The sequence below is a fragment of the Melitaea cinxia genome, chromosome 16, assembly GCF_905220565.1.
Source record: "Melitaea cinxia chromosome 16, ilMelCinx1.1, whole genome shotgun sequence".
Lineage (NCBI taxonomy): Eukaryota > Metazoa > Arthropoda > Insecta > Lepidoptera > Nymphalidae > Melitaea > Melitaea cinxia.
The window spans coordinates 5,290,939-5,304,798 of record NC_059409.1 but is presented as its reverse complement, the minus strand read 5'-3'; the positions used below and the strand labels follow the sequence as shown (position 1 = coordinate 5,304,798).

Here is a 13,860-nt window from a genome sequence, read left to right as displayed (position 1 = left end):
CAGAAGCAGAATACCTAGCTATAGGTGACGTTTGTAAAGAAATTTGCTTTATAAAGAATTTACTTTCTGAAATAATAAATACAAATATTCCTTGCATTGTATTTAATGACAATCAAAGCGCACAAAAACTTTTGGAATGTAAGGAATTTTGTCACAAAAGGACGAAGCACATAGATATTAGATATCATTTTGTGAAAGATTTAATTAAAGGTGACTCTATTTCAGTAAAGTATTTATCTACAGACAAGATGATGGCTGATGTATTGACAAAACCTTTGTGTGTACAGAAACATTGTAGCTTCATTGAGAATATGAATGTACGAGTGATGCCTACTATCTCTACATAGTAGATTTTTGTATTATTTATATAATAAAATGACTTGTATTGTATTCATGTAAAGCTGACGCCTACTGTCTCTACATGGTAGAGTATTAATGTGTATTACATGTTTGACATATTCTTGTATTCATTTTGTTTTGTATAGATGTTATGTTGTATGTAATATTATATGGCATAAGGGGAAGTGTTAGATTGTGTGTATGCCCCATAATATATACTATGATCTGTGCTATTCATTATCTATGATCGTACTCTTCCGTCTTCCCTCTCTGTGACACGACTGTAATAAAAGTGAACGTATAATATTTCTTAATTAAATAAGTTTATAATATAATAAAAGATACGCAGTGAACGTGTTCTTATTTCATAACTCAGTAGTGGTCAGTAATTCTTGATAACGCTTATAAAAATCTCAATAACGGCGACGTTATATTACTTTTGTTTGTATTATGGTTATGAAGTAGTTATATGTTATAACTTGTAACATATACGAATGCCGTTACGTACGTTAATATTGATGGATAGTATAATTAAATTAACTTCCCTTCATATTTTATCCAGGCTTACGACTGGCTGCAAAACATGTTATTTAAATTACTTTTTGATTTTTGTATAGACATAATAATCGATGCAGGCGTATTAAGAAGTTCATTTGATTTTATGTACAGTTTTTAATTATTTTTCGAAATACATACATACATACATATAATTAAAAATACAACAAAAAACCCATACTATTTTAGTATATACTTCAACACGAGACAATAACATTAATCGTTAATAATTAATCACTCGTCAACTGTCTTAACTTAATGCTAAATAGTAAATTCGAAAATATTTAAAAAGAAACACGACCGAAATTAAAATTTCTTTAAAAAAACTGTGCGTATTAAAATAAACTTAAGCTCATAGTCAATTGCGTACAAAATCCCATGAGCATATTCGAAAACAAAGATGCATCTATAGTACTTATAGCCATCTCTTTTTATCGTACGCGTAAGCGTATCTGCGTATTGTAATGATTAATATTAGTAACCTGTTACGTTATTAGGTAAAACGCTTATGCGCCGGTCGTTGTGTCAAGTTTTTGATAAAATTGCGTACGCAAAAAAACTGCGTACGTAAAATAATCGTTACATTCGTATCGGCGAAACTACGTATATGGTTATTAGCTTCGTAACTAGTTACTGAAACCGATTACGTTAAATAACGCCCACCGCTAGGAAATATAGATTTGCTGTTGTTACATAGGAATTTGATTTTCTTTGTGGTTACGGCAATAAAGGATATAGCCACCCCCTCTTTTCCCGTGGGTGTCGTAAGAGGCGACTAAGGGATAATACAGTTCCAGTACCATTTTGGAACTTAAAAAGCCGACCGACGCGATGGCGGTATAACCATCTAACTGTTAGCTTTGAAATAAACAGGCCGAAGACGGGCAGTAGCGTCTTCGGTGCGACAAAGCCAGTCCTGTGGTCATCAACCCGTCTGCCCAGCGTGGTGACTATGTGGTGAATTCACGCCATTTTTGGCGTAAATTTGTGGAGGCCTATGTCCAGCAGTGGTCTGTGATAGGCTGAAATGAAGGGCCGCGCGGCGCCTACTATTAACGAGTCTCTACAGCTTGATATTTCATGGTACTTGTAGTAATAGTCAATTTTCATGGTAACACGTGCGATTTTATTGTTGTCGTTTTATATATTGAGTTATTGACTTCATTGTAAAACACGTGCCATGTCATTTTTAACTGACTTCAAAAAAAGGAGGAGGTTACTCAATTCGACCTTATATACATCTGTAGAGTACACAACAACGATGAACTCGTTAGAAGATTTAAAGTCATGCATCATCATCGCAGCTGACAAAATAAGAGAACAGCTCACACGGCGAGTCACTCGATCAGACTTGGAAAAAGGGTTCGCGATTGTACTTATCAGGAACTGTGGCCGACAGTTTGAGCAAAATTTAAATTGTTTCTTTAAACTTTTACTCTGAACTCAATATCTACATCTTTACACTTATTACCTTTCACCTGTATAATCATTATGTGTAACACAGTATTAAAATAATTTTATTTTTCATACCTGTGTGATGTTCATTTGATTAAAAAAATATTCAAAAATAAAAGAAATCGAAAGTGATGATTTAATTTAATAAATAATAAACTATAGGTGAAAAATTACAAATTATGTAATGTCAAACTAGGTGGGGGCAGGGGGGGAGGAATAAATATGACCATCAGTGACCAGGACCAGGTGACCAGGAAGGGGTCAAAATCGTGAAATTCGTGTGACATTTATGGATGGTTCTAATTGATTCTTGTTTGAAAAAAATCTGAACTATATAATATTGTCTTACATGACATATTATTTTATTTTCAAAGTTGATAGAATTTAATAAGGTATGATGAACGATGCAATATTAAGGATACCCGAAAGATTCATATATAAAAGCTTTGCATGTTATGTTATAGCGTTACATAAATGTAATAAATACATAACAAAAACTTCCACTATGATTGTAACAAAAAAAAGTTATATTTAGTTCTGCCATAAGGCGTTTTATTTCCAGGATATTTTTTTGCGGTGAACAATACCTTTTTATTTATTGGAAATGACTTACAAGCTAATAAAATATTTAAACAGTAGAAATAATCTTGAAAATTAATTACAATTTGAAGAATAATATTTAAACAAACATTGTATTTTCGTACGATACAAAGCCAGAACACAAACATTAAAAAGGCAATGTATGTACACGAATTTAAATTTCTTTTTATTTACATAAAAAAATAAAAAATATATCAGTCTGTATAAGTTATAATTACAGGACCTCTAAAATTTTTCAACAGATATATCATAGAACCAAAAAACTGACAAAAAAATAAATTTCTTCAATGTTACTTAACAAACAAAACAAGTTGGGAATCATCCCACACAAAAGCAGTGGTAGGGTCAGCAATATAAACGTGCTTGTAACGTGTGGACACTTTTATGTTATAAGACACACATTTTGAGGATCTAATAGGCAAGCAAAATATGTTAATTTAACCATAGACTGTGGAGAAAAAGTTATTAAACAGTTATTAAGCCAATTAATTCCTACATGGAAGTATTTACTGATCTGGATTAATGCAGAACATGTAAATACGAAAATAAGATCATGAATGCTGGTATATGCTACGTATTAGGAAATCTTATTAAAATAGTGTTACAAACTGACGTTCTGGCTCTGTATTGAATAGAAATACTAAATTAACAAAATTACTATATTTACGTAATAATTATATTTCCATGTATAACAAACACAATGTATTCATAATAATAATATAAAATAAACTTAATTTTTTATATTTAACAATCTTTTAAATTGTGACCAATTTATAGAAATATTCACATATAACTATAAAGATAAGATATATATATATATATATATATATATATATATATATATATATATATATCTTATCTTTATAGTTATATCTATATATATTATATCTTTTAGGTATATATATATATATATATATATATATATATATATATATATATATATATATATATATATATATATATATACCTAAAACATATTTTATATATATATCTAAAACATATTTATTAGAATAATTGCACCCATCTTAATGTAACATTTATTTAGTACACCAACCAAATAAAATTTAAGGCCAGCAAGTTTTATTTCACTAAATATAAAATTTTGCGATAGTAGCGCCATTCATATTGATAAACCCACATACATAAAGATGGTTTTCCTTAATTCTATACTCAATAGCAGATTACTGATTACTCAGTTGTTGCCGAGGGGCAAGTGTAACGTCGGCGGCGGCGTCGCACGCAATAACACAACACGTAACCTATGTTACAACTTTGTAATAGATATACAGATCCGTATCTGTATATCTTTAACGGAGTTGTAACAGAGGTTAGATTTCTTGTAAAGTTCCGCATTTCGGAATCGGACGAGAACTTCCGTTAAAACTCTATTATATAATAAATATAGTGTGCAAGTTCTAAGACAGAAGAATTAGGCCTTAAATAAGGTTTGGCTGATAATATATAAATAAATTTATTACAGTTAATAATAGAACATTCATGTATAACACAATGTACCTTCTTGTAAAAAGAACAAAATAAAATATTTCCTCATATAACATTTTTAGAAAAAAACAACCCAAAACCATATGTTTGGTAGCGAGAGGAACGTGGTGTGTAGAATCACATCCGCCATTGAAAAGGGAGGATCTTCCGACCAGACGGAAGTTGTGTCTAGTGGGCTAACGCCCAAACGGTTATTGTCGGGTTCTTGTATATATACCCAATCACTCTGATAACTTTGATAGCGCGAAAGAGGATACGTCAGTTTTCTCTAGTTTATATGCCGCGTGATAGATGTCGCTACATATGTATAAAAAATTATATTGAATACTTTATTTTCTTTCAAAAAAAGAATTATAACTTTTATATTTACATACTGGCATTCTCAATTGCTTTTTTATTATTACTTAAAACAAAATATTAATTAACAATCTAACATTTTTGTTTAGAAACAAGAATAATTATTATTACATAATTCATAATAATTATTCTTGTTTATACATAATACATAAATATATAATTTATATTATTGTATATATAATAATATTTATAGCATTATAAATTGCACACTAATATAGTGTCATGATCACAATGAATAGACATTTTTTAATATTTATGGTTTAAGAAGTCTTAAGTAATTTGGTTTTAATTTTCCTAAAGTAGCTGCGTCAATTTCAGACCTTCTATGTATCCTTAAGTGGCTCTTCATATTGCACCGCTGAGCGTATCCTCGGCTGCATATTGGACATTTGAAAGGTGTTTCACCAGTATGGAGTCGCATGTGCTCTTTTAGATAATCTTCATGATAAAAACTACTGTCACATTGAGTACATGCTGCAGGTCTCAGACCTAGAAAAAAAAGTATGTATGTCAGCTTCGACATGCAACTGGATTTTACTCTTTAAGAACGATTATCGTCATATTTAAAACTATATTTATCTTTTTCTCATGCGCTACGTTGCACGGTAAAATATTACATGTCACATGCAAGTGACGCGTCAGTGTTTTCAATCTTCAAAAACATTTTTAGTATAAACAAAAAAAAAATAATGACTATGTATAACTTACTGATTAGAATGTGCTATATCCTCAGGAGTTAAAAGAGGTTTTTATGTTTGGTTTTACCTTAACTAATAAGCTTTTACAGATAATGAATATTTGACAAATAAAGTAGAGTTTGATGGTGAAATAGAAAATAGAAATAAACTTTTATCTATTGGATACCGTTATACAGCAGATTGCTTTATCAGAAACTACTGAAATAATAATAAACAATAAACGCTTCTCACTAAATGGCCGTCCGTAGGATTTTCTCCTGTGTCGGGGGGTCTCGAAACACATATAATACACAAGTACAAACGTCCAGACCACGACAAGTCCCTGTATGGTTTTTATCAATTTTTTCCACGAGCAGCGATTGAACCCACGAACGCAGTTACCAGTTCTGTGACCGTTGTGCCAATGTGTCATCAATAGACGACGGAATAGGAGAATAGGAAATTAGTAAAATAAAATACAAAAAAAAAAAAAATCACCTGTATGAGCCGATCTCTCATGTACTGTCACAGATTTATTACACATGTATGTTTTATTACAAAAACTACATTTAAACTGTTTCTTTGGTTTCAAGTGTTTGTCATGTACTTTCTTATTGTGACTACTCAGTTCCCCTTTAAAAGCGAAACCTCGCCCGCATATTGGGCAAATAAACTTTTTATCTTCACTATGTTTTCTTTTCACGTGTCTGCTTAAATAGTAATCAGATACAAATGTCCTCGAACAGTGTTCACATTTGACAGATTTTCTGAAATGTGTATTTTTCTTGTGAACGGTTAAACTATCTGCAGTCTTAAATACTTCACCACAAAGATCGCACAATTTTTTTTCCTTCGATTTTGGTTCCTTCTTTTTGGGTATTTTTATTTTAATCCTCTTTCGATTATCAGGTTTTGGTGACAGCAACACATTTGCTTTTTCTTTTATTTGTATAGTTTTTTCAGAATTATAACTGAAAGAAACAATTACTAAGATATCATAACTGTTTAGTTTCTTGCATATCATTCTCAGCACATCTTATACATTCACACAATAACTATCAACAGCTTATTTTGTGAAAACATTGAAAAAGACATTCTCCCTGTCTGAATAATTTTATAATAGATGACATACTCAGTTTTGTCCTTAATTTTACTACACTTATTCCATGTACAATAAGAATTATATTTTAATACACAAACCGGCATATTTAGCGGAACATAAAATAAAGGTTTGATATCAGTATCATATAAGGTTGCTGGCTGGTTTATACGTCATTTAGTTTAAAAAGAAATATTTTCAAATTAAGAAAACAACTGAACATTACATTTTATGCAATTGTTTTAATTTTTTTGAAATACACCTTATCTGGAGCGATCTTCGAGTATTTCTTCCTTCTGAGTCTGATTTAAAATTTCATTGAAATACTGTTTTTTGTTAGTTTTTTTTAATCGCGTATCTTTTTGGAGTTGAGGACTGAATTATGCCTGACTTAGCCCCAACGGAGATTGCCAGGGCACTAGAAATGCGAAGCAATGGTCAAACCTACAGAGTGATATCCAGAGATCTTCGTCGACCAGTTTCAACGATCCATCGCAGTATCCAACGGTTCAGGGAGACCGGTACTTATGTACAACAAGCCAGAAAAAGACGCACTTCGAGTAGGGATGATCGTTTCATTCGGCTTCGTGTACGTAGGAACCCCCGTTTGACAGCCGTCCAAGCCCGACATGAGTTAGAAGCAGTGCAGGGTGTAACCGTAGGTGAGCGTACGGTACGAAGAAGGTTCGAAGAAGCTGGTTTGGGTTCATTTGTGCCCGCCAAGGCTCCAAGGCTCGAGGTAAATCATCGTAGAAACAGGTTAACTTTTGCTCAGGAACATCGACTTTGGAACGCGGACCAATGGAATAAGGTATTGTTTAGTGATGAGTGCAGAATTCCCTTAAATCAAATTGACGGCAGGCAAATATAATACACAGACGCAAAGCAGAATGATACATTCAGACAAATTTTGAAACTACAGTTGCATACGGTGGTGGATCAATAATGGTTTGGGCGGGTATTTGTTTGGGAGCTCGCACAGACTTGGTAGTGATTGACAGAGGGAGTCTGACTGCAGACCGATATATCAGAGAAGTTTTAGAAGAAAATGTCGAACCGTTTTCCCCATATATCGGTGACGATTTTGTTTTTATGCAGGATAATGCTCGGCCGCATACCGTTCGGGTAACTCAAGCTTAATTTAATGATATGAATATCACTGTTATGGAGTGGCCGGCGAGATCACCAGATATGAACCCAATAGAGCACGTTTGGGACTTGCTGAAAAGAAAAGTTAAGTTCAGAATTCCAGCTCCTGCCAACGTGGGTGAACTGCGAATCGCCGTAGTTGAGGAATGGCGAAGACTATCCCAGGAGACCATCGATAACATCATTCTCAGTATGCCTAGACGGGTAGAAACTTTAATAAGAGCACGTGGAGGAAATACGCGATATTAATCACCATTTTTCTAATTTAACTAACTGTTATTTTAATATTAATTTTCACTTTTCCCGGTTACATGAAAAGTTCAAAAATGTACCATTTTTCACAAATAACCTTTATTCGCAAAATCTGTTCTTAATGCGATCTCATTTTAAGAAAAACAAATAAAATTTTAAATAACAATAGAAGTATAGTAAGTAGATTTTAAAATAAAACCATATTTTTTTAATTATGGACCTTTTTTTGTGTTCCGCTAAATATGCCAGTGTGTTTATTATCTTATTAATATTTATCTTTTTATTAACTTAAGTACGTAACTTCTCTATCAAATTAATATCATTTTATTTTATTACACATTATATTATTACACATTGTTCAATTAAAGAAAGTACATACTTTAAGGTTAAGCAATAAACTGTGATTAAAAAAACTATATGTATAACACTAGCTGTGCCCCACGGTGTGCATTTTTTGATTTGAACCAGTAGTTCCTGAATTTAGGGTGTTGAAACAAACAAACAAATTTTTCAGTATTATAATATATAATACTAGTGACCTGGCACTTAGAGCTTTTTAGTTTGAAAATATTTATATCTAGATCTAGCAGGCTACTAAATAATAAGTAAAATGAATGTTATTATGTGTAGTGGCAATAATATACAATGAATGTGACTACTTTAAGATAAAGCTTACTGTAAGTTAAAAATATACTTATTAAAAAATGATTTTAGCAATAGTTTATCCATATTCAGCTATAATAGCAATTTATTTTATTTACTGAAAAAAAATGCATTTTAAGTTGTGTCACTTTTTATAAAATTTGGTGAGTTAACGTCTGTGCCAAAATAAAATAATAAAATATAAAATTGATTTATATTACCACCAAGAGTCCCCATTCCATAAAAATTCACCTTCTAGTATAGATGACGCTATTTTGTTAGTGAACTGTTTACGATTTACTTTTAAAGCATGATGCCTCGTTCTTTTTGGAATTTTGGATGCATTTTCTTTCTTCATCTTAAATTTTAATTTTATAGGTTTCAAATCCTCATTTTCATCGCTTGGTGGATCATCATCGTGTATATATTCATATTTAATATTATCTAATTCAATTTCTTCTTCCGATTGCTCATTACAATTAAAACTATCAAAGTCTTCACTGTCGTGTTTCAAATTGTCCAGTCCATTTTCTAATATTTTACACGTATCTTTGTATTTATTTATGAAATTACATGTTGCATCTAGTATATCATTGCATTTTTGACATATATAACGCGGATAACCCTCAATATCTTCTATCTGTAAATAAAAATGTATATTTTTAAACTATCCTTTAGCAATATTTTTTAGTTAAAGTGTATATACTTGCCTTTTCTTTTAAACATAAGGTAAATTTATATTGTATGTCGTTACAATCATCGTCATTCTTTTCGAATATGGGCAAATTAGCCCCATTTTCTAAACATATTCTGCATAAAGTATTTTCATCCATATTACTCAAAAAAGACAACAGAATATTTATACTATGATAATGATTTTACAATAACCATATTTTATACACTTCTTTGAACTTCATTTTAGGAAAGTTTATTTATTGCAAACGTTTTCTGCCAGTTTGGCAAATACTATATCAACTTGTTTGGCAACAAAACTTAATTGCTTCGAATTTGGTTTTGACAAACAACTGTCAAACGGATGACTTTAGCCCGCGTTCCATTATGCGTCCGTAACGCCCGCAAAGCCCATTCTATCAGTCCACCTAACTCCGTGTTGCCCGTGGTCGTCGCGAGCGATCGCTCGACGTCATAGATAACTTCACTGTTCGCGACCACATCGCCCACAAAATATAGGTGGGTTGAAGTTGGCTTTCATCAAAACGTGACGGAAATTTTAAAATAAATAACTGTCAATGTCAAATTGTGTATGTTAGGTACCTATCATTCGATTCTGCAAAAATGTAACGATTTGAAGTTGGCTTCCATCAAAACGTGACGGGAAATTTAAAATAAATAACTGTCAATGTCAAATTGTGTATGTTAGGAATCCATGTTGAATTGAGTTTTACTCCAATTCTCGCGACATTTTCATTCATAAACCCCATCGCTGCATGTTTTTACGATGCCGCCATATTGCGAGCACACAGCTGACACCTGACAGCGCCCAAATATGCGTTCCACTTATAAAATTCACCTACAAGTACAACGCCCGCGACGTTTTTTATCTTAGTGGAACGGCAATTTTAGCGGTCGTGATCATTGGCGTTGTAAGCTTTAGTTGGAACGCGCTCGTTATAAAGGTCCATTTATAACAGAACAAATATGTGGTGTATGATTGATTTAAATAATTAAAACAATGGTTTGAATAAGAAATATTTCAGAAATATGAAATTGTAAATTTCTATGAAAATTTTTGCGTCTTGTTAAGTTCTTTTATAATAACTATTGGAGTTTTTTGAAGTTTACTGCTTATGAACTGATTTTCATATAAAGCCTCCGGTATGAAAAAATATGAGGAGTAAAATTTACTGATCAAACGACCTCGTTACGTTACGAAGTTTTCTACTAGCGCTATCTATCGGAACCCAACAGGGTTCGGATAGATGGCGTTATTTGATTCGATTATTGATCATTTGATATGGTATTAATCCTTTGATTATATTAGTAAGCCTTTTTTGTGCCCATTTAGACAGTCGATCTGAAGGAGTTAGCTCGAGTCGTGCATCGGAGCACACACACATACACACACATACACTTTTTTATGTTTAAAATGTTGGCATATGCAGAGTGACTATCTATTCATAACATTTGTATGTATTACTAGCTGACCCCGCAAACGTTGTTTGGCCATATATGTTATTAATCCCCTAATTCCCCCCTTTTTAATTTAGGGGTATAAAAAAATAGATGTTGGCCAATTCTCAGACCTACCCGATATGCACACAAAATTTCATAAAAATCGGTCCAGCTGTTTCGGAGGACTATTGTAACTAACTAGACGTGAGGCGTATTTATCGGAACAGATAAAAATAACAGGTATTTGAAAGTAACAAATAACAACTGTTATTCTGAATTTGAAATACCTGTTATCTAAAATAACAAACAGTAACAGATACGTAAATATCAAATACTTATACCAAATACTATTGTTACTTGTTACCGCAACTGTTATTAGCAGTCTGTTATTTCTCGAATAACATTTCTTATCTCACTCTAGCTCATAAGTATCGCTCCTTGCAAAATAGAGAAACACCTAGTATTTTATTACACAATACACATGTTTACCTCTCAGTTGCACTACAATGCCTATACCATGCCAAAAAGAGAAGCACCTAGTATTTATTACCCCAAAAATATAGTTGATAGTTTCTAAGAACAAATCTCATTGAATAATTAACTCCCAAATGTGGTCATGTTATGTATTGTCTTCATAGTCGGATACATTGTAAGAATTGTAGTGCCATATTGTGTGTTACTAATAAATAATATTTTATGAATCAAGTAGTGTAAAACCAATTTTATTATTTAAATATAAGTATTTTAATAGCTAAATATTGTTAAATAAAATATGTGTCACTCGTTTGAAATTATGCTGTGTATCCAAACGTTGGCTCATCCCGGTTTGACATGATTGGTCAATAAATTAACCTTGTAAATTCAACTTTACGACATAAAAAATAAGAATGATATTCAGTTGTGATTATGATTGATAATGTTTAAACCATGGAGCATAGTTTAAACTGTGAAATTCCCTCTTTATTAAAATTTCATAATCGAACAAATTACAAAGCGTTTTGACTTTTGAATTTTGGAAGTGATTGAAGAAATTATAAGATTTTTGTATTTCTTGTTTTTTAAATTAGTTTAATAGTTAGTTAGTCAGTGTTGTTAGTTAGTAATAGTTAGTTAGTGTTTATATTCATTGTATACAATGAATATAAACACTAACTAACTATTACTAACTATATAGTTTAGATTTCGATTAAAAATAGTGTATAGTTAGTTCTATTATTTGCTAGTTTTCTTATTATTTGTTAGGACTTAGGTTTAGGTGTACGTAAAATTTTTAACTATTTAGGCATAAAAATATCTCTTAATAAAAACATTGAGTAAATCGTCGAAATCGGTCTACCCAGTGAAGAGTTGTGAGGTAATACCTACATTAAAAAAATACAATCGAATTGAGAACCTCCTCCTTTTTTGGAAGTCGGTTGATGAAGGGAGTTGTTCAGTTTACAATTTACAAGAACAAAGTTCGTTACCCGCATAAACTTAAATAACAGGCTGTTATTTTATAACAGGTATTGGTAACTGTTATTTTTTCATAACAGTAACAGATATAACAGGTAACATGTTTCACCTGTTATAGCCCACGTCTATAACTAACATTGTGACACGAGAATTCTATATATAAGATAAAACAGAAGTAGCATTTTGTAAAAGGTAGCGTTCAAGTATCAAGTATCGGATTTTTTCTTCCTTGTAAAACGTTAAACGGGTTTTGTTTCAATTATTTAATATGTGTTCGACTCCTAACTGCGTTCCTTCAAATGGATATTTCTGTATTGTAGTGTATTTATAGTTATGAAGTAATAATGAGCTGTATTTACTGCTTCACTTTTTCACGTAAAATTTCGTTTATGGTATGCCTCCATGTATTTGGCCCGTGTATGGGCCATACAAACTTTTGTAAACTAAACTTTAATAAAATATTGTTTATTTTATTTTTTTTTGTTATACATATAAACAACATTATCTGGGAGTTTGTGCTAGTCTATTGATTAAATTACTATTTTTAACACTGTAGATTTTTTGATGTAACCAACTATTTCAGTATAATAATAATATGAAAATATGATACTTACGATTAACAAAAATTGTATAAAAAAGGTTAAAAAAAAATTATATTTTTCATTAATTTGTCATATTTATCTGAATTTAAAGAGAGTGCCACGATATATTTTCAAAAAGTACACTTCAGTTTACCGGCCTCTATCTAGGCTCTCTAGCTTAAGGGGCCTACTCAAAGCACTGCCTGCAGGGCCCTGCTTGCAGTGCCACTGCCGATCGTATTGTATGTATGCATGCAGGGCCGATATTTTAATTGTTCACCCTGTCGCAGGGCCGCAGTGTCGTTCTGCCAGCCCGACACACGATCTCCCCACTCCGTAAACTGCAATCAGGGACATGTGTAGCTCGGTCGGGCCGATTTAGACCACCATTTTGTATACGTCTGTACATTCCGACGTTTGTCTACTCTATTTGATCTGTGGTTTTTCTTACATAGTTACTGTGGAGAGGTCATTGATCTAAATTTCAAGTCTTCATAACTGGCCCAGTAGCAAGGAATCTTAAAGTAACAATTAATCTTTCTCTTGCGCTTACAGTATCTCTCATCAAAATAATTTTTTTTTTTCAATTAGTGGTGTCACCATTTGCAATAAATCTTAAAAGACTGATTCATCTATTCTAAGATAGTTCTTATAGTCATGAGGTTCTAATTCTTTCAATAAATTGGCGTGACTCAATGTCTTACGCAGTAGTAACCATTTTTTACACCAGTGCTTCCTTTTTTTCTTTTGAACGCTACAAGTACTCAATACAGCCAAACCCAATGCTATTTTTTGGTGTTTGAATAATGTAGGAGCCATTTATAAAAACTGACGAATTTAGGCAAGGACAAAGAGAACACAAGTGAACACGACAACGTATGCCGCGTAAATGATTTGCAGTGCTTTGTGGAGCAACATCCTCTGCGGCAGTAACTGCAAGCAGGCCCTGCAGGCAGTGCTTTGAGTAGGCCCCTTTAGGTATAACAAGAATGTAAATCGGATACACATACCAGCATAAAGATTAAACGAGTAAGATCACAAGACCAACCATAGACTCACATTT

The 13,860-nt window shown here is 32.2% G+C and overlaps 1 protein-coding gene across 2 annotated transcripts; it reads right to left on the bottom strand.

Moving 5' to 3' along the window:
- Positions 1-5,047: 5,047 nt before the first annotated feature.
- Positions 5,048-9,647, bottom strand: LOC123661143 (zinc finger protein 540-like). 2 transcript variants are annotated; one of them, XM_045596137.1, is made up of 4 exons: positions 9,339-9,647; positions 8,850-9,268; positions 5,985-6,457; positions 5,048-5,298 (listed from the first exon to the last, which is right to left on the bottom strand). In XM_045596137.1, exons 1-4 carry the CDS (start codon positions 9,459-9,461, stop codon positions 5,063-5,065), a joined length of 1,251 nt encoding a protein of 416 aa, XP_045452093.1. In that variant the 5' UTR covers positions 9,462-9,647; the 3' UTR covers positions 5,048-5,062. The 2 variants fall into 2 exon arrangements, with proteins under 2 accessions (XP_045452093.1, XP_045452094.1); XM_045596138.1 differs by having other exon boundaries at positions 8,853-9,268.
- Positions 9,648-13,860: the final 4,213 nt, after the last annotated feature.

What these genes read in the sequence shown, in the direction of transcription:
- LOC123661143 (XM_045596137.1), bottom strand. Translation starts at nt 9,461, where the DNA reads ATGGATGAAAATACTTTATGCAGAATATGTTTAGAAAATGGGGCTAAT. An exon ending in CCTTATGTTTAAAAGAAAAG is followed by an intron (nt 9,269 to 9,338) that starts GCAAGTATATAC and finishes TTTTATTTACAG; the next exon opens with ATAGAAGATATTGAGGGTTA. An exon ending in TGGAATGGGGACTCTTGGTG is followed by an intron (nt 6,458 to 8,849) that starts GTAATATAAATC and finishes TGTTTCTTTCAG; the next exon opens with TTATAATTCTGAAAAAACTA.